Here is a 26,234-nt window from a genome sequence, read left to right as displayed (position 1 = left end):
AACGACCAAGACTTTTGTCCGGTTGTCCCTTCCCCACAGTAATGCGTCACTGACGTGTGGGGCATGGTGTCGGTAGGGCCGACGTGTCATCGTCATCAAGTCGGTGGCATTACTTATCCTCGCCGCTGCGAGGGCCTCCTCCTCCTCCTCGTCTTCTCCACACTCCACTGAGCACAGCGAGTGACCAACCAACCACTAGTCTTCATCTTCTCGCGGTTTCCGAGCGGCGGCGCCATGGAGAGCGGCCACAAGAGTGGAGGCGGCGGAGCTCTTCCCGGTGAGGCCACGCGTCGCCTCCTCGCCGCTGGCATCGTGGAAATCTGCTTTTTCTTTTTGCCGTCTTTTTCCTGTTCGTGAGATGTTGCAGCGTGGTGGTTTCGCTCGCAGGAGGAGGAGCCGGAGGGGAAGGGGTTCTGTGCCACGCGTGCGGGTACCAGTACCCCAACGCGCACCCCAGCGCCAAGCAGCGCCGCGGGCACCGCAAGCACTGCGGCAAGACGCCGTCCGCCGCCGCGGAGGAGGAAGGCGCCGGGGAGCGTGACGGCAAGGAGTTGCTTCAAGGTACCGCGGGTTCTGTGCCTTTGTTCGGTGGGATGCTAACTTGCTAGGACAGAGTTCATGGATTGACGCGTGCTCTTGTGGATGCGTCCTAGGTGGGGGTGGTGGAGGTGGAGGAGGAGGAGGAGAGGGAATTGGAGCGAGCGCGGCGGAATGTGGCGGCGGTTTGCCTGGATCTGCGCCGGAGGTTGGAGATGCAGTGGAGGATGGGGACAATGCAGGTTCATTCTGAATCTTCTTGTGCTTTGTTTCTTTTTGTTCGTTTCTGAACTAAAAATGTCTTGATAGAGATTTGGTAGGTGAAAAGTTATTTCTTTTCAATTTTTTTCCTAATTCCCCTTCGCAAAGAAGAACTTTCATGGTTCAGTGAAATCGTACTGCTTGCAGCCTGGCATACTGGCATGTTCTTGTCCTTTTGGTCACATAGCGTGCGTAATTTGTTGTTATCTTTGGGTTAAGGATAATATTTTTATCATTGTGTTGGTAATTGTTCAGTACTGCTTATGTAACTTCCAGTCTGTACAGTGTACACACCAAGTTTGGTATAATAATCGGGTTCGATAAATCAGCCACATGTTGCCATTGGATACCACCATCTCGCCAACTTGTCACCATCTGTGCTGCTAACATAACTTCACTGACAGAGTCCGGAGCTATTTAAATATATATTGTGTGCTCTATATGTACACTCTCTTCAATGCATATTTTGGTTATTGTTAATGGTTTCTACAGTGCATTTTACAAGGCTATGAATATGTCTGAATGTATGATTGATTATGTGGATGTCATTTGTAGAGCATTCTTTCGGTAAAGGTACTGGGCATCAAGTAGTCGAAGATAAAAGTGCTGAAGATTGCCCCATCAGTTGCCATAATATTCCTTCTGAAATCACTCCTGAGGCCAGTAGGACTGATGATGCTGATACTCTGACTGCAGTAGCTACACAACACACTGAAAAAGGATCACCTACCGAGTATGGGGATCCATCTGATCCAGCTATTAGTTCTGAGGAGCTTAAGGATTCTCCTGCTTCTGTCCTTCCACCAGTGCCTGAAGATGGTGCAAGATTTAGTTCAGAAATCTCTGAATATGAAATCCAGAACTCAAGTGTTGATTCTCTGGCATCAAATGCAACTGGAGGTGAAATTTCTGAACAAACAAATGATGCGGCCAGTCAACTGAATGGAGTTGCTGTGACTGAGGAAGATGGTACAATCCCCATCATATGCGAAAATAAACCTGATGAGGACAAATCTGTTAAAGGTGATGAGTTTGTTCTCTCCTGTCAAGATAATCTACAAACTAAGATTGGTGAGGGGCACAGTACCACACTACTGGAGGAAGATTCATCTGATAAGAATCTGATTGCGGTTCACAATGAAGAAAGCCCTAAAGATGAAACTGAATTTGTTATGTTAACTAACCCTATTGAGGATTTTCCTAATACTGAGGAGCCTTTTGAGTCTTCTACTGAGAAATCTGTTGATGATGACTTACTGAAACTTGGTACAGGCGGTTGCCATTCGGAGACGCCCGGTATTGTTGAACCCCAGCAGCAACCTTACTCTACCTCTGTGACAGCAGACCATCTGTCAATCCCCGAACAGGCAGAGAATGTTGATACAGGTGAGAATTCAGTTTTGTATTGATTTTTATTATATGGCTGTGAAGAGGAGTAATTAGTTTGGTAAGAAGCAGGAAAGGTTGATTTAAGTAGTGTACGCTAGTTTTAGTTAGTTGAGTTATCAAATAGTATCTCAGATACCCCTGCATGCTGATAGTGGTTGACCAAGTGTGAAAATTGTTATGCATGATAAGCTGACATTTCTGTGCTCATGTTCATTTTATTAAGGTCGTGAAAATTTATTGCATGACAGCTTAATTAGAAGGCCTTATCCTTTGGGAAAGCTGCCTAGTTTGCTGGCTTATGATTTTATAAGTGCAATTTGACTACTAGCACATGATTTTACAAGTACAATCTGTAGCTGGCAAGTCAGTCAGGATACATTATCGGCCTATAAACATTTTTATCGATACCTGTTAGCTGTTCGGTGTACTGTATAGTCAGTCATTGATGAACTGAAATTTGATGAGCATTCTGCAGATGGGGGCATCCAAGCAATACCAAGTGCAATTGGATCTGCTGTCGGTGCCAAAGTCGTACCTGTTGATGCTGTAGCTAGCACTACAGAGAACGTTTGTTCATCTGACGTAACAGTGGGAGACAGCATGCAGAAAAATGTGACTAGTGATACTGTCGTTCCAACTCAAGTTGACCCGGTGGAGGTTAGCACTACCACTACTGTTCATGAAATCAACATTGTTGGTAGCACAAATGATGTTGACGAAAAGAGGCAGAATGAAAAAACCGGTTCAGACCTTACTTCCCATGAGGTAAATGAGATGCACATAGTAGAAGACCTTGAAGAAAAGCACCAGAACAAAGAGATCATTATAGATCCGATTTCTCATGAAACTAATGAAGCTTCCGTAAATGAGATGCACATAGTAGAAGACCTTGAAGAAAAGCACCAGAACAAAGAGATCATTATAGATCCGAGTTCTCATGAAACTAATGAAGTTTCCAGTACAGATAATTACGGGGAAAGTGAGCAGAATGAAGAAATTATTGCAGAGATAAGTGCAGTACGCATGAGTGGTATTGAAGTAAAGGAACCGATTGAAGAATTCATTGCCAAATCGGCTTCTGAGAAGATCAGTGAGACAAGTAGCAGAGACATTGTTGAAGAAAAGAAGCAGAAGGATGAGATTGATGTAAAAGCAAACCGTGAGATATATGTGGCATGCAGCATAGAAACCGTTGAAGAAAATAATGCTACTTCTTGCGAGATTAATGCGGGGAATGCCACAGATAACATTGAAGACAATAAGCAAAATGAAGAAATTACTATGGGTCCCATCTCTGATGGCACCATCATGATATGCAGCACTGTTACTGTGGGAAAGACGCATAATGAAGACATGACCGAGCACCCTAGTTCTCATGAGACAATTGTGGCACACACAGGTAACGTTGAAGAGAAGAAGTATGAAGACACTACGACAGATCCTACCACTCACAATTTTAGTGTGGTTACCTCTAGTGACAATGTTGAAGATAGGAAGGACGACGAAACAACCGCAGACCCTACTTCCTCCGCGATAAATGCGGAGCGAACCGCCGATAATGTTGAAGAAAAGTGGAGTGTAGAGCCTATTTTGGACCCTACCTCTTCCAAGACCGGCACTGTAGGCAGCATAGGTGACGCAGAAGACGAGAAGCAGATTGAAGAAACTACAGCAGATCCTAGTTCTGGTGAAAACAACACGCTGCAAAGCACAGATAATGCCGAAAATAAGAAGCAAAATGGAGACACCACCACTGACCCTGCTTCAGATGAAACCGAAGCGGCACAGAACACAAATGACGCCGAAGAAAGGGAGAAGACGGAAGATACAGCCACAAGGGAAATCAACACCATACAAAGCACAGATGACCCGAAAGGAGCTGATCAGAATGAAGAGATCGCTGACAAGGAAATGGTTATGGATTCAGACAGGAACCATGTCTCGTTGAAGGTCCTCCTCGCCGACAAGAACGTGGAAACCAAAGAGAAGAAAGCAAGCACCAAGGAACGAGTACTGTCATTCAGGCGCCGAGCGTCGAAAGACAATGTGTCACCGGCGAAGTCGGGTTCTCCGAAAGCTGGTTCGGGGCAGCAAGACTGGAACTCTCCCGCCAGGTTACCTGCCGAGAGCAAACCCAAGGGAAGAAAACAACAGTGGGTGCCGTTTATTTGCTGCTCGTCGATACAGTGATGCTACTTCAGTATCAGCTGGGGCTCAGGACCGTCGCCGAACCCTGTCTATTTGCTATTCGTTGATGGTACCAATTGTCATCTCAGGACATTCGTGACAAGGATTGCTTTGGTCCTGTTTACCGATCTCGCTACTTGGATTGTGAACTCCATTTGCCTTTTGTATGCTAGTATATATACGTTGGTGTAAATTTAACTAGATGTGTTCAGAGTACTCCCTCCGTTTCGCAATATTTATTCATAGTCTCAAGAGTATCTGTCAAATTATTTATTCATTATGGTAATCAAGAATACTTTATAATCTATTTTTCTGCTATACCTTTAAGTATATACATGTATTTACTTTAAGTGCATGTATGTATTTACTTCAACGTTAATGAGTTAGATTAGAGAGGTAGTATGATCATTTCTGTATATTTTTTCATCGATTTCAATATTTCTTAATTTGTATGTAATAAGAATATGGATAAACATTATGAAACAAAGGGAGTTTTGAGTTTGTCCTGCTAATCTTTCGCAATTTCAGCGACATCAGATTTGTGATTTTTTAATAAAATAGTTCCGCTTGGAGCCTAAAGCTATACGGCATTGTTTGCTTTGCCCATGGGCGACCGTTTGCTGATCTTCTGAACATCCGCTACTGTTCACACATTTTCTGTGTCTGGAAATTGTCACATGGCCTGGCCCTCGGCTGCAGGAGACTGAACACACATCCACTGATTCGCGTCGGCACAACATTGAGATCGAAGACAGGAGAATGAGCACATGCACCGGTTCACATCAGCACAATATTGAGATCACAGAGGTTATCAATTACTCAGAAAAGCATCTCTAGAAGATTCAAGATGCAATGTACTCAACAGGAAATTGATAGCCAACATTGGGACAGGCAAGAGAATGAGCACATACACCGGTTCACATCAGCACCATGTTGAGATCACAGAGGTTATCGATTACTCAGAAAAGCATCTGTAGAAGATTCAAGATGCAATGTGCTCAACAGGAAATTTATAGCCAATAATCCTGGAAGCAAATGTTTCTCATCAGTCTTAACAACTACGCATCCGTGCGCACTGCCAGATTACACAGAAGGCCACAAAAGCAAAATGAGAACCAACGGGCAAGTCCTAGGGCTGCAGAAACGGCAGGATCATCTCCCGCATCAGCACACCCCAACACATCAAGCTTTCTGTTGTTAGGGGGCAAGTTCATCGGTTAGATACAGATCAGTAATTCTGAGGTAGAATGCTGTGGTGTCCACAATGAAAGATCAAGATACTTACGCTGTCTTCAGCCAGTTATTTTGTCATCTTAGAGAACATGTTGCTGTAGAATTTGGCATCCTTCTTGTTGTACTCCTTGATCTTCTCCTTTAGGGTCTTGTATTCCAATTTCACATCCCTGGGATTAGCATCAACATTGTCAGAATCGAATTGAAGGCACTGTCAAGTCAATTAAAATCCCTACAAAGTCCATTTCAAAAACTTGAACCTGTTATCAGGGTCAATTTCCAATGCCTTCTTGATATCAGCCTCTGCTAGCTCTAGGTCAGCAAGTTGAATGTAAGCTTGCACCCTCCTGTACAGGGCCTTGACATTTTGGCTGTCTAGTTCCAAAACCTGGAAAAAGAAACAACCACATGGTCAGCCTGGCTTACTGCGCGATACCAAACGGGTCATGGCATCAACAGATGTAGGTACCTTGGTGCAAAGCTTCTCAGCCTGCTTGTAGTCTTTCAACTTCAGTTTGCAGGCAGCATTGTTCAAGTTGCAGCTGATCTTTAGTTGCTTGGATTGCTTCTTCTCATCTTCACTGAATGAACTATCATACTCTATGTACTTTGCAGCCTGGGATTGTATAGATGTCTCGGTCAGTCGATCAGGCAGGGTACGAAAACCATGCAGAATCAGCTTTAACCGTATCGTTAGTAAAAAGAAAAAGAAAGGGACCTTCTCATAACGCTTGGAAGCTCTAGCATATTTGCCCAATTTGAACAATGCATTCCCTTCTTCTTTCTTCTTACCAGCAGCCTCAATCTTTTCTTCATTGTTCAAGTCCCAAGACTCCTTATCCTGTGTGACCAGAAAAGTGCACAATTTCATTATTGCACTTGAGGCATTGGATCAAACACATGCACAAGAATAATGCTCACAACATTGCACACACCTTCACAAATGATACAAGCTCAATTTCGTAGATCACTGTGCTGTTAGGTGGAACTACAGCAAGGTCCTGCTTTGACGCACTTGGACCAAATGCGTATTCAGGAGGAATTGTAACGAGAGCAACCTCACCCTTCTTCATGTTCAGTACAGCACGATCAAGACCATCAATAACTTCCTCTGAGAATAGATTAGAAACCACATGAAACATTATATTCTTACTGGTCATATAGTAAGGCTAATAAGCAAATTATTTTTAACTAAAACTCACTAACTGCAAAGAGAAAGGGCTACCTTCATCGGTCTTAAATTCAAACGGCTTCTCTTCATCATGTCCCTCCTTCAAAAACACTGTGCCATCTTGAAGTTTTCCAGTAATTTTGACTGTCAAAAGTAAAATGAAATTTTATCAATTCAAGACAATCTAGTCTACACATAGGAGATCAAATAATAACAATTAGCAAGGTTAATCATACCTTTAACAACAGCACCCTCATTAGGCCGCTCGTACCCCTCTCCCTCCTTCAGAACTTTCTTAAGGATTTTCTTATCATCCCCTATTTCTGTGACAGTCTTCCATGAAATCAGCTCAAGGTCAATGAGCAAAGTGGCATTTGGTGGCACAGCACCTTCCTCGCCAGCTGCTGGTCTACCTTTCTCACCAAAACCATCTGCACTTGTGATATAAGGGTGTTCAAATGATTGTCATACTTCAGAGGACATACGGAGTAACAAGTACCTAGCAATATAGCATTAGAGGGTTTGAATTTTGAAACAAAAGAAACTCACATTGTGGCTTGACTGTAAGGAGCACTTTCTCTGCCTTTTTCATGCTTTTGACAGCTTTGGCTAGTGCAGGACAGAAATATCCTGGCAGTAGATTTTATCCATAGTAAACAGTTGATAGAACTCAACACTATCAGTGGGAAATATAGAGAGAGCCAGTAAGAAAGAGAGAATTACCATCCTTAACAGTAAACTCGACACCCTCAGACTTAGATACAACAATACCGTCCTCAAGACGGGCCTCATATTTCGCTGCAGGAATGCAGAGAGTAAGCTATAGGAACTACAAGAGCAATTCCTATGACGAAAAATGGCCCAGTTAGCAAAAATTACCAAGTACTTCATCGGGATCTTTTGGGTTCTCCCATTTCTCTCCCTCCTTCAGTATCTTCTTGAATAAGCCACCATCTTTGCAAATATCTTTGACACTGGTCCAAGATAGCAACTCAACATCAAACTGCAGAGTTGCATTGGGTGGAATAGTTGGCGGTGAACCAGATTCACCATAAGCCAGTTCAGGTGGAATGGTGAAGATGGCATTTTCGCCTTTCTTCATGGTCTTAATGCCTTGATCCCAACCCTTTATTACTTGACCTAGACATAAGTTGACAAATTAGTCACTGAGCATTGAGCACAAATAATAATGCACAATCCTACCTTCATGAAACATAGAACAAACCTATTGATTTTCCAAATTGGCAATGTTTAAAAACATGCAGGAGCAAGACTACATTAAAAAATAAATTTAAGCTACAATTTACTCAATCATATGCAAGTTTCCCAAACATCAAATCCCATTATACCCGGATAAGCAGTGCATACGTGCACCTATATTATCTGCAGGCCAAGCAATAACGGAGTGATAAAACAAACACGGCATCAAGTTAATTCTCCCCACGTGCTGTCGAGTTGTAATTGGGCGATCCAAATAATTAATTAATTATGTGACCAAAACTATTCACAGGTTTCAGCGAAAGATTAAGAACTGAGATCAAACTTACATCATGAATGATACTTCCATAATCTGCCTCCAAAACATGAGACAAGAAATTATAAGCACAAGGGGAGGAAGAAAATTACCTTGCCCCAGCTTGAACTTGAAGGGTGTTCCACGATCACGGCTTGAGTCAAACTTTGTTCCATCCAGGAGCGTACCAGTGTAATGCACTGAAACAATAGCAGGGGTACATCAGCACAAGTCTACTCATTTGGATTCTTCGCAATAAGAAAAAAAAAAAGCAATCCATAGACATTCCAATATCAGCAAGGAACAATAAATTACCCCAAAACCCCGTAAAATCATATGTGAAGCATTAATCACTCTTTTTCAGTAATACATATAAGGCATCAATTTTTACGAAAGCTTTAATAGCTGGGAACACTAGTGTATTTCGGAGGAATACAGCGAATCACAATGTTGCAACGGAGCTAGCAACATCTTGCTGCGCTCGAACACATCGGAAGCACAAACTAGCCAAATGTCCTAGAAGCGATTCAAATTTAACAGAAGCCAACGTAACATGAGTGGCTGTATTTAACCTAAACCCACCACTAATTCGTCATCCCAATTTTCTCCCCTCCAAAAAAAATCGACATCCCCATTCCCGAACCAGTCAGCACAACCCGAAAGCAGGTAACGGACTGGATCACAATGAAACAGATAAAATCACCGCATACGACTTGAGATTAGGGACCGAGGCAGGAGCGCGAGTACCTTCGACCTCGTCGCCGACCTCGGGCGTCTCCCACCCCTCGCCCTCCTTGAGCAGCTTCTTCTTCAGCCCCTGCTTCCCGACCTCCTTCTCCTCGCCCACCTTCATCACCGGCCCCTCCTCGCCGCCGAAGTCGCCCATCTCGTCGTCCCCCATCATCATGTCATCAGCGCCGGCCGGGGGCATCTCGAAGTCCTCGTCCATGGCGGGGGAGCGGGGAGGGCGAGGTGAGATCCGCGCGCGGCTAGGGTTCCGAGCTCGCTAGGTTTCGAGGCTCTGGAAGGTTCGCGAGAGCTCAGGAGGGGGGAATGATGAGAGAGAGAGAGAGAGCGGAGGGGTTTAAATGGGAAATGGTAGGGGTTCTAGAGTGTTCCAAAGGAGGATTTTAGAAATAGAAAGCCAACGGTCCAGATGCTTCTGGTTGCAGGCTTGGAGAGCTAAGTTAAATATTGGTTATCGTTAAAATCAGAATAATATTATAATTTAATAAAAAATAACTATTTAATTTGTGACCAAGTTAAAAATTTGACAGCTCCATCAAAATGTGAGCGGTCCAAAACTCACCCCGCTACTAGTTGATGGTAGATGATGAGCACAGCCAAACAATTTCAACACAGCCAAATTTTAACTTCGAATCAAACGCTACTCAAATTATCTAAGTATGACTAAAATTTAGTCTGGCTTCCTATGTCATATATCAAACAGGCTCATAGGATGGTTCTGAGCTTGCCTTTCGCGTGCTATTGTTGTGCGAATGGCACGTTTCGGTTCATTGAATTTCGAACCCGATAACTTGCTCTGAATTTGATTTGCAAAAACAGAAGCATGTGTTTTGATTTTACTCGAAACAAGCGTTTTGATTTTTTTTTTGTTGACGTATGTTGTTAATCCTGAAGCTCTCAAGCTTCCATTCGCTTTGATCTCGAGCGTTCACTATGAATCAGGTGATCCTGATGAAGCTTTATTTTTGTTCCTATCTCACTTTCTCCATAGAGACCGGATAAAATATCTATAGCTATAGTATATGTACCCACGTAGAAATACTCAAAGCAACAACAGCTGACTGACACAATATAAATACACGCACTACGAATATATGCGAAGCCACCTAAGGGCTAGAAACTAAACACATGAGGTCGCATGTGGCTTTGAACTAAACGAACATTAGTTGAGATCAAGCGTTAGCTTGATTGGCAAGGTCGCCAGTTGTGCGATCGAGACCGCTGCACAGGTGCTCACATATCACTCGGGATTTATTCCCAGGTGACAAGTTGTGAGTATGATCGTGTGCGTGTGTAATGGGTGGTTGTGTGTGTTGTACCCTTAAAAGAAAAGCGAGCATCACTTTAGCGTGCAAACTTAAACGATATCTTTCCGTGCTTGGCATATGGTACTGCAAATGCAAATGAATAGCAGTACCAGATAGTGACAAAGGTAACATGTATGATCATGCTGTAGCTGTGAGCTGATAAATATTGCATGGATCAGGATGCCCAAAAACAACCGAGAATTCAGTTTTACATGTGTTATGGGCCTCTTTGGAACGTGGTAATTTCACAGCAACTGTACAGGCAAGCAGAAAAAAAAATTCTAACAAGAATCTGAAGCACTGTAACATTGTGTTTGAGGTTGACCATTCAGTCCTCAGAACGCAAGTTTTCCCACGGAACGAAAGTTTAACAAGTTACCAAACCACTGACATTTTACAAGAAAAACTATCAAATGGTTCAAAGTTTACCAACCATAAATTGCAACTCAGACAAAAAAATGGAGACTATATCAGCCTTCAGCAGCTCCCTGTCCCCCCCTCACATCAGCTACCATGAAAATATTTGTCTGGGATTGCAGCTTCTTCTATCTTGATTCTCCAGCAGTGCGCGCTGTTGCAGTTGAGCTCCTGTCTTCACAATCCTTCACTTCCCACATTTGCAGCACAGGGAAATTCGTTGTTAATAGCACAACCATGATATGACAAAAGGTTCTTAATGGACTCCTTCTGAAAACAAGCTCCTTTTTCTGAATATCAAAGATCTGAGCCACCCAACAGGACATACAACGACGCAATCCACCGTGACCCTACAGCTTTTCCTTTCCAGGTAGATCCTGCGTGCTCAAATTCTAGAGAAATGCCTCACAGACAACTTCAAGCGGCAATGCCTGCTATCAACCATGGAGCCACCACACACCTGGTTGCATCAAGCTAGTCAATTATGCGTCACTTTGACTTGGCTTAAGACACCCTAAGTTAAGGGTAATTTCTCATTGCATGGTACCAGCAATGCTGTTGCAGGTCAACTTTCCACCTACTGTAGATTATTTGAACACTGGATCCTCACCAAGGCCAATCTGAAGCACTGTGCCAACAAGACGGAAAATTCATGATGTAATCCTCACCCAGGCCACTCTGAAAGACTGCCAACAAGTGGAAAAATCATAAAAGTAATGATTGGGAGCTTTGCAGAAGCAGGCAAGCAGCAACCTTCACTATCATTTTAAAATAGGAGGTAGGACCAAAATATATGACACAAGTGCATTTCCAAAGAAGAGTGCTGTTCTGTTGACTCGTAAACCATTTGCAGTATACCAATAGTAGCGAGTAGAGCGGTACTGCGGTAAACCAAATAAAGCAATAGAAATTCTAAATATTGAGTTCATTTTTCATTATATTGTTACAATTAGTAGTAGAATATCAGTGTCACGCATCCAACTTTTTCAGTACTTGTAAGATATTGAGTAGTCGAGATAAAAAAAAAAACTGCATTTATACCAAACATATAAAATCGTTTTGAATCAACCATAAACTTCTATGGTATTTTGATCTGAATACTTTCAAGTTTCAAATGCTAGCTTCTGCTGTAATTTTAGAAATGTTGACCACAGGAAAAAGTGAAGCAAAAATCAATAACAAAAAATTTAAGATTTAATAAACTAGACTATCAAAACAACATAGACAAGCCATAGCTACATACTGTACATTGCAAATATAAGCAAGCTTCCCCTACATTAATATTCTCTCTTTTTCCAAACTAATGACATTCCCTTCTGCTATTAATGTAAGATTGTATATTAACTTGGGTTTGCTGTGTATCAGAAAAAGGTGGTCGCCAACTTGCCATAGTTCTTGAAGAAGAAAGTAAGATTTCTAGAAGGAACAAAATTCCAGATAACAAAACCTCTATATGAAAGTCAGGTGTAGAACATCGTAATTCCAAGAAAAATTACAGGTAAAAATGTACGATGGGTTTCAATGGCAACAAATTGGGCTGTAAAATTACTAAACAACAGAGGTGACTTGCTTACTAACTCCCAGCCTCACAGTTCTATGCTACATGGGTTTCCAATAAGCCTAAAATTGGTATTTAATCAAACAGTGAGAGAATTTGTTCCACATTGTTGAGCATCCATGGGAACTATCAATATTACATAAATCCACTCTACACAATCGCTGATTGAACTTACTGCATAGGCCTTCTCATGTTCATCCTGTTAACCTTTCAGAGCACAACTTCGAATGCATTAGCTGAATCTATACACTATTTTAATCACTGATTAACCCTATCATCCCCCCCCCCCTCCCTTCAAATTAAAAAACAATGGTCTCTCAAGCTTATTATGGACACTTGAAAAGTTGAAAGGCATATTGGACACATTACGATAGCATATTATTAGCTTATTGCAAGAAATACAGTTTATATGAAGAAAAAATATAAGTACCAATTCTACCTGAAAATCCAGCAGCAGTGCCACACAACTTGCAAAGGGAATCCACATCTAGTTCCTGATACATTCAATTTCCCTTCACGGACATGTCAAGCTGCTCCAATTTCCGGGCTAGGTCATGCTTCCCACAATGTCGCAGCCCATCAACTACGACATTAAAGGTCGGTGCCCGTGGTTCAAACCCAGCCTCACTCATCTCAACGAGGTAGTTAGCAGCCTCTATGAACCGACCGCCCCTCACACACATTTTGACAAGCATAACATATACAGGCCGATTCGGTGGGTGCCCCTTCGTCTTCATATCACCAAAGAAGGCGAAGGCATCAGCAAATCGCCCTGCCTTACAAAGTGCCTTGACGATCGCTGCATAGAGGCTTGGGAACGGCCGATGACCATCCTCGACAGCTGCATAGAACAACCGGAATGCCTCCTCAATTCGGCCAGCCTTGGCCACAGCTGGCAGCATCACCTTGTATGTTGAGATGTCCGGGCACAGGCCGCGACTGGAAGCGTCGGCAAGAAGAGCCACGGCGAACTCCACATCTCCAGCATTACAGAGCGCCTCGGCGAGCGAGTTGAATGTGGCAACGTCGGGGAGGACGCCCTCCTTGGTCATGCGGAGGGCGAAGGCCTTGGCCTCCTCCAGGAGCCCAGCGCGGACGAGCCCGTCGACGAGGAGGTCCCGGCCCCGCACAGGTGGGCGGAACCCGCGGCTCGCCATGTCGTCGAGGAACGCCTGCGCCTCCCGGAGCTTCCCCGCCGCGCACCAGGAGTCGACGAGGGTGCTGAACGTGGTGCGGTCGGGGGTGACGCCCTTGCGCGACATGCGGCGTAGCAGCTTGTAGGCGCCGGCGAAGTTGCCGTTGGCGCAGAGCGCGTCGAGGAGGGCGTTGTAGACCTCGGTGGTCTGGGGGCAGCCGAATCGGGGGAGGCGGTTGAACACCTCGACGGCCTGGTCGGGGAGGCGGGAGCGGCCGTAGGAGGAGATGACCGCGGAGAAGGTGGTCGGCGAGAGGGGGAGACCGAGGCCGCGCATGTCGGAGGCGAGGGACCAAAGGTGGGGGAAGAGGCGTGCGCGCGCGAGCGGGAGGAGCAGCGCGTCGAAATGCTCCGCGGAGGCGGCGAATGACGGCTTGGCGCGGAGCCAGGCGAGGAAGCGCGTGGCGTGCAGAGGCGCGGTGGGGGCGGCGGCCCGGATGACGCGGAGCGCTAGGTCGGGCGGGAACGGCGACGGGAGGCGGAGGCGGTTCAGGGTGCGCTCCAGGTAGAAATCGCGCCGCACGATGGTTGAGAGGTGGTGCACCGCCGCGAAGTAGGCGTCCTTCGAGGTCGGGTGCTGCGGAGCCCCCGCCGCGGCCGCGGAGCACTCCGGGAGCGTGGCAAGGCGGCGGAGGCCGATGGCGAGGCGGCGGAAGACGGCGGACGCCGGCATGGTTCGCCTCGGCTGCGGCCGCCACACTGCGATTGGCATTGACGAGCCTTGGGAGACGAAGCGGCCCGTCATTAACATGGGCCTTCGGTTACACCGAGCTGGCCCATCAGAGCCCACGGCTCTAGGGTTTGTGGTGGGTATAAAAACAGCCTCACGTTGATGTCGTCGTCGCCGCCGTTCTTCCTGCTCGCCTCGTCGTAGTGCTAGGGTTTGTGAGCTTCCGAAGCCGAAGGTATCAAGCTGCCCGTGGCAAATTGCGATTTATTTCCGTCCATCTTGTTCCGAGCTGACGCTTGTGTTGTTTCTTGGCGATCGATCGGGCAGAGATGGCGGTTCCGCTGCTGACGCAGAAGATCGTGAAGAAGCGGGTCAAGCAGTTCAAGAGGCCTCACACGGACCGCTACAAGTGCCTTAAGGTATTGCCCGTACTTTCATATCTGAATTCTGAAATGAAACCGTGGTCTTTGTTCCAGGCCGTATCAGTCTGGATCTTGGTGGCTATCGCCATGTGTCGTTAAGTTATTTTTTGTGGGGCTTAGTCTTTTCTGAGTAGTTTCTTAGGGTCTGAAATGTAAGGCAGTATTCTTTAAATTGATTCTTGGGAAGGGAAGAAGTTGTGGTTCACTATGATTTGAATTGATTCTTTCATGACGCGGGCACTTGTTGAAATCAATGCTACACGTGGTTGAGTCTTATTTTGTAGCCATAGAAATGTGCTATTTGCGTAGGTACAATAGCATTCTAAACTATGTGCACATACAATATATGAATGATTATGAAGAGAACAGCCAAATACTGCATGTATATGTCAAATTTGCTTACTGCACTTGGCACATTGATGAACCTTGGATGGAAAATGGTAGAAAACTTGTGTTGCACAATTTTCTCATATGACTGTTTTTATCCCCAATGTTTCTGAAAGAAAGGATATGATGACTTCGTAAAAGGTCTGAGTAAGAAAACATTTTCTTAAGTGAACATTGGGAAGAAGGAAGAGGGCCCCAGCCCTTGCATAAGTATAGCACTGTGGCTCTCGCACCCTCTTCTACAGCAATTGCTTCATGGCTTCATGAAGTGGGCTGGATTAAAAGGCGTGGGCTTCATTCCTAGTGTGAATGCTTGCCTAGACTTCTCCCAACACTATTGACCCAATGCTCGCTTAATAAAACCTTGTTTTCTTCATGATCAAATCGATATGGCTGATCCTTTCAGGGAACATGTTATTTTGATAAGTAACTTTGGTTTGAGCTGGTATTTTCTTTAGTGTAACATTGCTGCACTAGATTTCACCCTTTATTTTTCATGAACCTTTCCAAGGATACGCACCACTATTGGTTTTGTGTATGATTGATTCGTTCTTGTTGATCCTTTCAGGGACTGAGGTGGTACTTCCATTGGTTTAACATTACTGCAATAGATTCATACTTCCGTTTCCATTCCATGAAAATTTCAAAGGATGCACACACCCATTAAATGCACCGTTGAGTGCGCATGGTGTATATTTCAAACAGAATGCACGTCTCCTTGTAGATTTAGCATTGTTTTGCAGTGCAATTGATTCGTGCATTATCATGCGCATAAGAGCAGTGAAATGTTGAAGCTCCTTGCCATAGCATTTATATCTGTTTATATAAGTTCATGCCTATGTAACTAATTTTCACTTCTGTTTGTGCAGCCAAGCTGGCGCAGGCCAAAGGGTATCGACTCCCGTGTCAGGAGGAAGTTCAAGGGATGCACCTTGATGCCCAACATCGGTTATGGTTCTGACAAGAAGACCAGGCATTACCTTCCCAACAAATTCAAGAAGTTTGTAGTCCACAATGTCTCTGAGCTGGAGTTGCTTATGATGCACAACAGGTAATGTGCTGTCGCTTTAACTTTTTGATTGGTATTGTCTTGAAAACTGAATGTTCTCAAGTTAACTTTCAAGTTAACTTTGTTGTTCACTTCTGTCTACCATGCTCATGTTCCATTTTATTTCTCCTTAAATATCGTTTCTTGTGAACAGGACATACTGTGCTGAAATTGCTCACAATGTCTCTACCCGTAAGCGCAAGGAGATTGTGGAGCGTGCCGCTCAGCTTGACATTGTTGTCACAAATAAGCTTGCCAGACTTCGCAGCCAGGAGGATGAGTAAAGCGGTTGATTTGTTTGTATGAAATCACCCTACCTTGAATTTTTTTTGTTTAATTGCCGATGTTAGTTTTGTTACATGGACATGCTATGTCTGTCAGTAATGAGCTCAGTATGTAACAGATCTACTTTTCGATCAGTGTTCTGCATTAACTTCTTAATGTAAACCAGTGCCTGTTACAATGGTGTGTAGCGCAGTATGAGATACTAGAGATTTTCCATGCGGAAATGCCCTGCTTGTCTCGTTTGTTTTAGTTAGCACAGGTATGGGGTATATATTTGTGATATCTCGTTGCTAGCAGGTGGTAATGCGCATGGTCTTGAGCTGTGATGCTTTGAGAGTCCGTGTGTGCTTGCTGTTGTGCTGATTTCGATGTGTGTTCAAATCAGTCTTACAATTTTTTTTTTTTTGAGCTCTCAGTTCCATATTTGGTGCGCTCATGTTTTGGAGAATTCTTGGGCTCCGATGCAGCATGCCGTTTTCTAACCTTGTTTCGCTGCGTGGAGAATTTACAATCTCCGCTTGAAACCTTGTCCGGCAACCAGCATGCCGACGGGAGCAATGCAATTGCTGGCAAAAATGGATAAATAGAAAATTTATGTCACCGTATTTATTAAAAAAGATAGTATATCAGCGTATTTATAAATCTAACATATGTATTCGATACCTTAAATTTCGGAAAAAGCATGAAATGGTGGATCCAAACCATATTCGGTACCTGAGGTGTTGAATATGGGTAACAGTGCCGTATTCGGTACTTTAAATGTCGAAAATTTCTTATATTTGGTACCCATATTCGACGCCTCAGGTGTCGAATACAGCCTGACCTGCTGCGCTAGTCACCTCGTCTCTGCTTTCGGTGCGTGGTCATATTGTGTCGTGTCGCCGTCACTTCATGTCTCTCTTCTTTTCGCTATAAAATGAGAGCGCAACCGTGAGGAGTAGCGTCAGCGCATGCACGAGCCGCAACGCGAGAGGAGAGCAGAAGCGCGAGCAAAGGAGGAGAGAAGAGGAGAAGCAGCAGCGCAACGCATGGAGAGGAGAGGAGAAGCAATGCGATGTGAGAAGTAGCAGCAGTGCAAGGAGTGGAGAATCAGCCCGAGGCGAGGAGGAGCAGCAACGCGAGATATAATAAGTATTTAAATTATGTTTTTAATTAGTATTTGCAACAATAATAGTAATTAGAGTGTTTAATCCATTTAATTATATTTATTCAATTATTTGCTTAGTTTGATTATATGAATCTAATTATTTGCTTAGTTAGTGTAATATTAATTAGCTTGAATTTGTATAATAGTAATTAACGTGATGTTGTGTAATAGTAATTATTTATTTAGGTTAGTAGATTGTATAATAGTAATTAGCGTGAATTTGATTAGTAAAAAAACTCAGGTTGGACAAAAAAATTCAATTCAAATCACAATGCATCGATAAATTATCAAATTAAATTTTTTAATTAATAGTGGTGTATGTCAATTTAATTAGTTTTTAATGTAATCCAAATATTTTTAGTGTCTTGTACTCACCGTAGACTCCATTACTCTACTCAACTCACTGAGCACAAAGAAATTTATGAATAAGTTAATAGTGCAATATCAATTTATAATGAGATTGAATATTTGATCAATATAACTTTCATGTTAGTTTATATAATATTTTAATTCAATATTGAATATTAATTATTTTATTTTTATTCAATAATGCTGATTTAATTAGTATTGTTAATTACTTAAATATTTAGCGTGTGTATCGTGCAAATATATAAGTATTAATTTTATTAGATGTACCTTTATTTAGTAGATACAATATAACTTTTCATATTTATTATGGAGAACGTCTTGTAGTTTTGCATGGGTTGCTCGTAATAATTCAGAACTGTCAGCACATAGAGAGTTCGATTGAGGTACCTAATGACCTAGATGACATGAAATCTCATGTTATTAGGAATATGAGTCACGCTGTTGATACGAGGTTCATAGCCCAACTCCTCATCACCCTTGTTATCACGAACATTTGTTTATCGTCAAAATCCATTACAGAGGAGGTGCAGACTAAGACGGGTATGCTGATCAAGTACCACACCGTGTGACAAGCGAAGCATAATGCGTTGAAGATGCTATTTGGAAGCTTTGAGGAGTCTTGCAACTATGCTCCGAGGCTACTGCAGAAGATTGCCATGACAAATCCAGGGACTCAGTGAGCGATGACGGATGAGCCGATCAAGCTAGAGGATGGGTCATACAACACTATTGATTGATACCTTATTAGGTTATTCTGGTCTTTTGGATAACGCATCGAAGCTTTCAGACATTGCACTCAACTTGAGCGCCTAGATGCGGTAAAGGCACTTGCTGATGTTGACTACTTGTACCCCCTAGGGGCACGGTAGATGATATTGTACCCGCACATGCGGGTGGTTCTTCATGAATACCTTCATTTTTGTTGGTCAAATTTACCGACGCAATGTTTATGCCTTCTGGATCTCCTTCATCTCCGGACAAAGCCGAAGGTGCTAGCTGAGAGTAATGCGGCGACTAAGAGCGTGCTTCAAGCGAGTCTGATGTATGAGCCCCTGTCCTTCTACGCTTTATTTGGTGTCAAGTATTCATCTTCAAGCGTGTGTCGGGGCCAGAACATGTGGCCACCATATGAAGCTAATCTTTATCTTGCAGTAAATGCGAAGAAATACTCATGTAAGTGTCGAGGTGGTCATACGAAGTAGACCCCCCTTCAAATGACTTGTATTTCCCGGACATGGGAAAACAAGGAGCGACTATGGCCTCCTTTTGTAGTCTTGCAGCAATTTGCGATGACTTGACGAAGCAAGCATTTGGATTTTGGCAAAATTTCCTTCTCGGAGGAGTATGCTAACTCGTGTGTAACGGGAAGAGGTTCCCAGGTGGGATCTTATTCCTCGGGATTCAATACCCTGATGGTGCCGCCCATCATGATGTCTCTGCCATTGGACTTCTTTGAACTCTTGGACATAGTATCATAATTCGTCGAAGCATCCGAGGTTGGCTCTACAAGTTGTTCAGGTACTTCAGTAGTAGATGGTGGTGTCCTTTTCTCTGGGACAGTTGCAGGTTTGTCCTCCATTGCCGACTTTTCACTTTCTTTTAAGGGTTGAGGTGGCTCGACTCTTTGCTGTTGCGTGACAGGACCTGTTGAAACAGGGGTAACGCCAGTGTCTTGTGCTTGACGCGGCTTTGGAGCCAAGCATTCTAAGAGGAAATTGTACCTCAGATTTTGCTCAAGGTTAGGTGTTACTAGAACGCTAATTCTTCCTTCTTCCAAGTGCACTTGGCCATCCGCCTAGACACGAACTTGTATGTGAAGTAGAACGAGGTCTTGCAATTCGCAGAACCACGCTTGTTGGTTTCTCTTTCTTCACTCGCTCCTCCGTTGATTCTCATTGAGAGTATACGGGGTTGAGTATCTTGTCGGTGAAGCAGGACGACGCACCGGTCGCGCAGGAGCCTCGCTCCTCGGGGCCTCACGACTGGAGGAAGCTGCCTCGTAAGGGGGTCTCTAGTTGCGCCCAAAGGGTCTTCTCGGATACGCATAATATTGATGACGCGGCTCTTGACCCCAATGAGTGAGTGGTCGCATTTGGTGTGGCTGTTATGATGTAGGTGGAGGACCTCTTTGTCGGGAGCCTTGGTGTGACGATCTTTATATTCTTGACGATTTGTAGGATGGGGATTGCCCCTAGTCTGTGGAGTTTCTTGCGCAGTAGTGCTGCGAAGATACCTTTTTGAGACTGTTCATTTGGTCTCTAAGTTGTTGTAGTTGTCTTTGTAATTCATCGAGAAGAGGCGCCGACACTTCGTTTGGAAGTATGGCGAACTGATTGGTGTTGTGGTTGGATGTAGCTGGGTTGGTCGTTGCGTCAACGTGGAAACAAGGCACCCAGTGCTGGAAGCCAACTGTACTAGAGTTGTATTCGCAAGGAATGACTTCACTTGGAGCATCTTCTTCTTCTGTAGTAGCAGTTAATGTGAGATGAGAGGCAATCCGTTGTCGAAGCCTCGTGGCCTTGACGATCTTTCTCCGATAGTTCCAGCGTGCATGTGATCTTCTGGCTTGACGGGCGAGGGAAGTGCTTTGACGCAAGTTCTCGCAAATAGCATCTAAAGCTACGACCAACTCAGCTTCTATTTTGTTTGTGAGGGTAGATCTTTTCAGCTATTTTGTTTGTGAGGGTAGATCTTTTCAGCATGGCATTAGCCTCAGTGATAATACTATGACATTCTTCTTTGACTTAAGCAAAAGCTCTCTTTTGAAACTTATTTATTGCTGGAGCTTGAGCTAGCTTGCATCATCTTTGAGTAGACTTTGTCTTCGTGCTCAAAGATGACCACGGGCGGGAGCGTTCAGAACTACAAGGTCATGGGAGTAGAGTCACGAGCAGGGATGAATCCACCTGCAACAACAACGTCTCTTGGTTAGTACTTTCCCAATGACCTCTTTGCAAGTAGCACTTGGAGACTCGGGAGACCGTCGTGACGACCAACTCAACGCATCAAACATGGGAGGAGAACCATGTCCCACCGGACCAGCCATTTTGTTTCACGTATTTGAGAGAAACTTGCGTCGAGTTGTATTATAAATTTGAATGGAATATTTATGGGCGTACCAGTATATAGAGTATACAAGAGATAGGAGAATGTAATAACCAGAAACATGTATAATTTATCCATTTATGTCAAAATCATAAAGTATAGTTTCTCCCATTATACACTTTTACTCCACAACACACACACTATCTGACTATCTCATATGCTTTGGCGATTACTTTGTCTTGGTCCCTTGGCTTCATCAAGCTCTTCGGTTAATTACGCCCATCCTCGGGCTACCTCTGATTAAACTGCGTTGGTGATCTTCATATCGAGATCATCTCTGAGCCTGCAAGGATGTAGTCACACACAACAAAGATCAAGCAAAGTAAGTGTTAGAAATAAAAAATGATAAAGAACATGATAACAGTCTAGCATGAGCTTTTTGTACTGTTTATGCATCCTGGGTCATCATCGGCCATGTATGGCTTAGAATTGTATATGTAAGAAGAGGTGAGATAGGAGCGCGGCACGATGTATAGCTTCTTCTGAAAGCGGCAGGTTGGATATGACCAGGAGCCCAACGCTGTGCTTGACTCACTAACCCCTTCTTCGGGTCCTCGGACGTATCCTCATCGGGCAACCGAAGGCAACAAGCGGTGTACCACAAAGGCGAGGGTGATCACTGTAGTGGGCCATGAAAGCTCCTACCATAAAGGCACATCTTTTATGAAATAAGCGTTATCGGATAGCCACATAGACAATGTAATCACCAATGAGCCACAAATACCGTGGAAGATATAAATCATCTCCCACATATAATTCTGTACAGATAAGCTTTCAGCAACAAATGACATGTAATAGGGCATTCATCATTGAGGGCCAACAAAGGAAGCTCACAGGAAGAAAAAGCCCAGCTTAACAACAGTAACGGATGCTATCCAAAAGGAGGCCTTTACAAAATATAAGACTGGCAAGGGCCACAAGCTTGTCATTAGCATAAACAATCGGTAGTCAACTATAGCCAAAGCTCATCAGAGTGATAGAACAACCACAACCTGTGGTCATCACCATGCTAAACTGACAATGGATACATTAAGCACTTATCTCATGGCATCAACAATGGCAAGTAGACACACATATACCGGCCATGACAAGGACAACGACCAAGACATGGCAGCCGAGATGTGCAGCTTCAACGGCGCAGCCACGGCACGGGCTACGATAGCAGACTGGAGCATGAAGGCTTCAACTGTGACAACCAGAGCACGGGCATCGATGGCATCATGCTGGAGCATGGCTTCCATGACCTGCTAGTTTGCAACAGAGAGAAAAGAAAGACCAATGCGATAATAGCGGTACTTCAGGATTAAGCACAACAACACCTAGAACACCACATAGATAGAGCATGCGATAGCCGGGCCACCAATTACACACAACGACAAGCATATGCGACATGATGGCATGCATAGACAAAGAGATAGCACGGCGGTCGGGCTGGCAAGGCACAATGGCAAGCATGTCCGCAAGCTTCACGACATGATAGCGTCACTGTTAGAGGCTCCCCGACTTTGCTTTACTGCCCAAGGGCAAACAAGGGGTCAGGCTAAGCATGGTGCAGCAATTGGATGGCGATGAGTGGTGGCATCTAGCAGGACATATGAACGGCAACCGGGCTAACAGAAGCACAACGGCGAGCACATGCGGAATGACGGCAAGGCTATCGTGACTCGTGGCCAGAGCCCAGACTTCACTAGCATGTGGCCAGAGTACAAGACTTCGACGATGCATGGCAGAAACCCAAAGCTTCTTACGTCACACGGCCTGAGCTCAAGCGTCTACGACACAAAGGCCGGTCACAGAGCGAAGGCAGTAGCACCATAGCACGAAGGCCGGCATCACAGAGAGCAGAAGGGAGGAGGGGACTACATCCGAGCCTCACCTCAGGTTGGAATCATGGTGACGACAGTGACAGATCAGCAGTGGCAAACTTTGGTTAGGCTGCGAGCTCGAGGGGCGGTGGTGGCTATATGGTGAGACAGGGCTTCCGCGGCTCTCCAAAAATTCCTCCCCTCGAGCACCCCCTCCCTCCTCCTTATATAGGCACGGCCCGGGGTTCCCTTTAAGGAGAAATCAGATCGAGGCCATTCAGATTTGGGGGTGGGAAGAGCTAAGCACGGGTGAGCCAAGAGAGGGTGCGACACGTGCAAAGCCGGGGTGGCGCGCTCGGGCGAAGCCAGGGTAGAGTGCTTAGGCTCGGGTGGTGCGACGCTTTGGCTAGGTCAAAGGAGAGGTGGGCAGCGCCTGAACCAAGGAAGCGGCGCGCTTAGGCACCCTTGGGCCCAGGGGCAGGGCTTTGCGAGAGAAGCGGAGTGGCGCGATGCGGCGCGCCGAGGGGAGAGCAGCGCTTGGTTGGCGATGCGGCTAGGTGATAACGGAGAGCGGCAACGAAGAAGCACAGGGTAGGCGGGTGCTAGAGAGGATAAAGAGAAGGAAGGCAGGCTCGGTGGCAAGGGAGAGGAAAAAGGGCTAGGCCGACCAAAAGGAAAAAGGCCGGTCGAGTCTTCTTCTTCTTCTTTTAATATATGTATGTGAATTACGCATATATACGACAGAATGTCATCGTACACGCGTGTGGGCGGTGGTTGGCGTGTTGGCATGCGGGCAGCTCTGTGAGAAGGAGGTGTGCGGGACTGCGGGCATCATGACTACAAGCGACTTATTAGGTCATGCGGATGCAAATGGATTGGGTCGTATTCCTGAGGCATCGGAGAAGTATCCAATTATGTATCTAGAATTTACATAATTAATTTTTTTTCTTCTGAAAATTGCTGAATACGTATTTGACAAGTATCTTATATATATCGGTATCGAATACGATATTTGATATAGCTACTGTGTCTTCTTGAAGTATCGGTGTCTTAGAGGTTTCGTATACTTATGATTTATCTTTTTTCGAGAATGTGTATGACTTCTTAAGAAATGAGTCATGCACACTGACACTCGATCGATGGTCTCTAGTCTCCATTGCAGGATATATAACGTCACTGATGATCTCTTTGCGGGTGGTCTGAGGAGGTTGTTGATCGGGTCGAGAGCTCTGCCGTGCACCTACAACGAATGTCGAGGCTGCCAACACAGTTGTAGCGTTCAGGATTCACCATCGACCCGATCAACAACGTCTACCACTACAAATGCATCTGCCACATATAGCCCGGGGACACGCGGAGGGAGGCGCTCATGCGGCAGCGGCTATCTGTCCGTCTAGGGTTGGTCTGGTTGATTGTGTAGGGTCGATCATCAGACTACCACACGCATCTGGATAGGAGGGTGAGAGCCTGGAGGCATGTTGCTTGTTGGGCCATGGGTCGTGCTCGAGTTGGAATGGACCACGAAGGAGGAACGGGGATTTCTAGCGTTAATTCCCAAAAACGGAAGAACTCGAAAACCATCTGAAATTGTCTAAATCGTTTCCGCTATCATTTCATCGAGTTTTCTTATTTCCGTTTTTGTTTTTCTGATGTATTGTTTCCACTACTATGGTAAAAAAATTCAAAAACAATCTTTGGAATAACGAGAATTATCATTTTCATTTTCATTCCTGGTTACCAGGGAGATCATCAGCTGGCAGGGTTTTTTTTTTCTTAGAATGACGCAGAGGACGCTAGTTTGCTGGTAAGACCATCTTCAACAGCTACCTCAAATTTCCATCCTCAAAATACTATTACAGCATCTCTTATCACTATTACAGCATCCCATATCCCTAACACTGTAGCAGTACTGTATCACTAGATACAGACTTTGTTGGAGACGAATTTCTAGTGCTACAGTACACCGCAAAGTACTGTAGCACTGGAATTTTCAGATTTGCAGATCCTGTTGGAGATGGCCTAACAATTTTTTCTCTGAAAAATCGCTATCCCATACGGTTCTACCATTGTGCCGTGGAATAGTGTGGGATACTAATATTATCCGTTTGAGATACTAGTAACCGGTTATTATCTCTGACGCTCAATCTTTCATGGCACGGAATGATATTTTTCGAGCCGTCTGAGATGAGGCTCTGTGTGATAGTGCAAAGCTAGTTTTTGATGTTTCGGATGGTGCAGTCATTCCATGTATAGTTGCCTCCATTCTGTGTAGTGATGTAGTACCGTAGTTTGTATACCCCTGGTGCCCTTAGACCCATTCTCGCCGCCTCTGTATCTCCGTTGTCCAAGCTCCTCTGTTGCCACCCTAAACGTTCGAGTTCGCGCACCGTCGCCCCTTCTATCTCGCTAATTGATGCCCCTCAGTGGTTGAGTGGTAGTCCATGTAGCCTCAGACCTACCCTGGTTTTGGTCTAATTTTTACTAATTAGCCTAGCAGGATGGCCCATTAAAAAGAGGAACAAAAAGAAAAGAAAAACCCACACGGCTCATTAAAAAGGAGGAAAAAAAAGAAAAGAAAAACCCACATGATGGTTCCATACACTTCACGACGCGACGCAACACAGCGTTGTACGCATCGGAGTCGATCGAGTTGCCTCCCTCCAGTAGTTCTCGACTACTCCCAATCAACAGTCCCTTCAAACTCTAACCCTAATGGCGGCAAGCAAGCACATGATGGGCAACGACAAGCGTTTTAAGTTGGGAGGCATGCTACAGAACAAGTAAATTACTAATTGCTTTAGGCACATGAGGATCCTTAGCTTTGATCCTTATCTAGAAAAAGAAAAAAAGAGAGATGGAAGCGAAGTGACTGTGACACTAGTTAGCAACTAGAGCAGATATATTGCATGACAGAGTAATAATTGTTGTTATTGGGATTAATCAATCTTGCCAGTTGTTTCAATATTTGTTAGTATATATCAATGTTATTGTTTTTATTATTCTTGTTATTCACATGATACTTAATTAGTAGAATTTTTGAAAATAGATTGTGTGGCTTGTGCCACATTAATGATATTTATTGAGCGGGATATTTTATCTAAAGTAAATTAAGATAATATAATTGAGACTTTCATAGCCATAAGAAAATGCAAAGTGAAAAAACAAGAGTAGTAATGTAATATCCTATTTATATAAGATCTTATTTCATATTTTAACAATTTTTATTGTAATTTTTGTAAAATTTGAACTTTTTGTTGAATTTACGATATTACAAGCTATTTTTTAATACATCCGTATTATATTTTTAGGATTTTTTACACATATATTAATTTTGTGGTCTTATGAAAAACCTACCCTATCTCCGCCACTTATACCCCAGCCTCCGCCGAGAGACCCCAGAGCCTCCACTGAACGTCTGAACCTTATCTAAGAGAAGATAAAAAATAATCTTTCAAGACCGTTCACCTGTTCTACCCACCGT

At 44.3% G+C, this 26,234-nt stretch overlaps 4 protein-coding genes across 7 annotated transcripts; 2 read left to right on the top strand and 2 right to left on the bottom strand.

Moving 5' to 3' along the window:
- The first annotated feature begins 132 nt into the window (after positions 1-132).
- On the top strand, positions 133-4,619 carry LOC133898976 (uncharacterized). Of its 2 annotated transcripts, XM_062339817.1 has the most exons (6): positions 133-277; positions 388-561; positions 654-779; positions 1,354-1,821; positions 2,071-2,184; positions 2,663-4,619. In XM_062339817.1, the coding sequence occupies exons 1-6, from the start codon at positions 235-237 to the stop codon at positions 4,375-4,377; spliced, it is 2,640 nt and encodes an 879-aa protein (XP_062195801.1). In that variant the 5' UTR covers positions 133-234; the 3' UTR covers positions 4,378-4,619. The 2 variants fall into 2 exon arrangements, with proteins under 2 accessions (XP_062195801.1, XP_062195800.1); XM_062339816.1 differs by having other exon boundaries at positions 1,354-2,184.
- Positions 4,620-5,307: 688 nt separating this feature from the next.
- On the bottom strand, positions 5,308-9,369 carry LOC133898977 (70 kDa peptidyl-prolyl isomerase). Of its 2 annotated transcripts, none has more exons than XM_062339820.1 (13): positions 9,039-9,369; positions 8,405-8,491; positions 7,658-7,918; positions 7,502-7,576; positions 7,328-7,408; positions 7,015-7,209; positions 6,833-6,922; positions 6,543-6,718; positions 6,326-6,448; positions 6,077-6,223; positions 5,868-5,995; positions 5,660-5,777; positions 5,308-5,571 (listed from the first exon to the last, which is right to left on the bottom strand). In XM_062339820.1, exons 1-12 carry the CDS (start codon positions 9,238-9,240, stop codon positions 5,675-5,677), a joined length of 1,668 nt encoding a protein of 555 aa, XP_062195804.1. In that variant the 5' UTR covers positions 9,241-9,369; the 3' UTR covers positions 5,308-5,571; positions 5,660-5,674. The 2 variants fall into 2 exon arrangements, with proteins under 2 accessions (XP_062195804.1, XP_062195803.1); XM_062339819.1 differs by having other exon boundaries at positions 5,308-5,565.
- A 1,149-nt stretch (positions 9,370-10,518) lies between these two features.
- Positions 10,519-14,356, bottom strand: LOC133898973 (pentatricopeptide repeat-containing protein At5g18390, mitochondrial). 2 transcript variants are annotated; one of them, XM_062339813.1, is made up of 2 exons: positions 12,760-14,356; positions 10,519-11,448 (listed from the first exon to the last, which is right to left on the bottom strand). In XM_062339813.1, the coding sequence occupies exon 1, from the start codon at positions 14,264-14,266 to the stop codon at positions 12,824-12,826; it is 1,443 nt and encodes a 480-aa protein (XP_062195797.1). In that variant the 5' UTR covers positions 14,267-14,356; the 3' UTR covers positions 10,519-11,448; positions 12,760-12,823. The 2 variants fall into 2 exon arrangements, with proteins under 2 accessions (XP_062195797.1, XP_062195798.1); XM_062339814.1 differs by having other exon boundaries at positions 10,520-11,390.
- On the top strand, positions 14,352-16,551 carry LOC133898975 (large ribosomal subunit protein eL32z-like). The gene is made up of 4 exons (XM_062339815.1): positions 14,352-14,420; positions 14,513-14,604; positions 15,864-16,045; positions 16,197-16,551. Exons 2-4 carry the CDS (start codon positions 14,515-14,517, stop codon positions 16,324-16,326), a joined length of 402 nt encoding a protein of 133 aa, XP_062195799.1. The 5' UTR covers positions 14,352-14,420; positions 14,513-14,514; the 3' UTR covers positions 16,327-16,551.
- The last annotated feature ends 9,683 nt before the right edge of the window (positions 16,552-26,234 follow it).

This window comes from Phragmites australis, chromosome 18 (assembly GCF_958298935.1).
Source record: "Phragmites australis chromosome 18, lpPhrAust1.1, whole genome shotgun sequence".
In the NCBI taxonomy this organism is placed as follows: domain Eukaryota; kingdom Viridiplantae; phylum Streptophyta; class Magnoliopsida; order Poales; family Poaceae; genus Phragmites; species Phragmites australis.
This window is presented reverse-complemented; position numbering and strand designations above follow the sequence as displayed.

Bases quoted from the DNA above. Each gene is read 5' to 3' on its own strand.
- LOC133898976 (XM_062339816.1), top strand. From the start codon at position 235: ATGGAGAGCGGCCACAAGAGTGGAGGCGGCGGAGCTCTTCCCG. The intron at 562-653 runs GTACCGCGGGTT...GATGCGTCCTAG, and splicing joins CGGCAAGGAGTTGCTTCAAG to GTGGGGGTGGTGGAGGTGGA. The intron at 780-1,353 runs GTTCATTCTGAA...TGTCATTTGTAG, and splicing joins GGAGGATGGGGACAATGCAG to AGCATTCTTTCGGTAAAGGT.
- LOC133898977 (XM_062339820.1), bottom strand. From the start codon at position 9,240: ATGGACGAGGACTTCGAGATGCCCCCGGCCGGCGCTGATGACATGATG. The intron at 7,210-7,327 runs GTGAGTTTCTTT...TCACAAGTGCAG, and splicing joins CCTTACAGTCAAGCCACAAT to ATGGTTTTGGTGAGAAAGGT. The intron at 6,224-6,325 runs GTCCCTTTCTTT...ATACAATCCCAG, and splicing joins CTTCCAAGCGTTATGAGAAG to GCTGCAAAGTACATAGAGTA.
- LOC133898973 (XM_062339813.1), bottom strand. From the start codon at position 14,266: ATGTTAATGACGGGCCGCTTCGTCTCCCAAGGCTCGTCAATGCCAATC.
- LOC133898975 (XM_062339815.1), top strand. From the start codon at position 14,515: ATGGCGGTTCCGCTGCTGACGCAGAAGATCGTGAAGAAGCGGGTCAAG. The intron at 14,605-15,863 runs GTATTGCCCGTA...CTGTTTGTGCAG, and splicing joins ACCGCTACAAGTGCCTTAAG to CCAAGCTGGCGCAGGCCAAA. The intron at 16,046-16,196 runs GTAATGTGCTGT...TCTTGTGAACAG, and splicing joins TTGCTTATGATGCACAACAG to GACATACTGTGCTGAAATTG.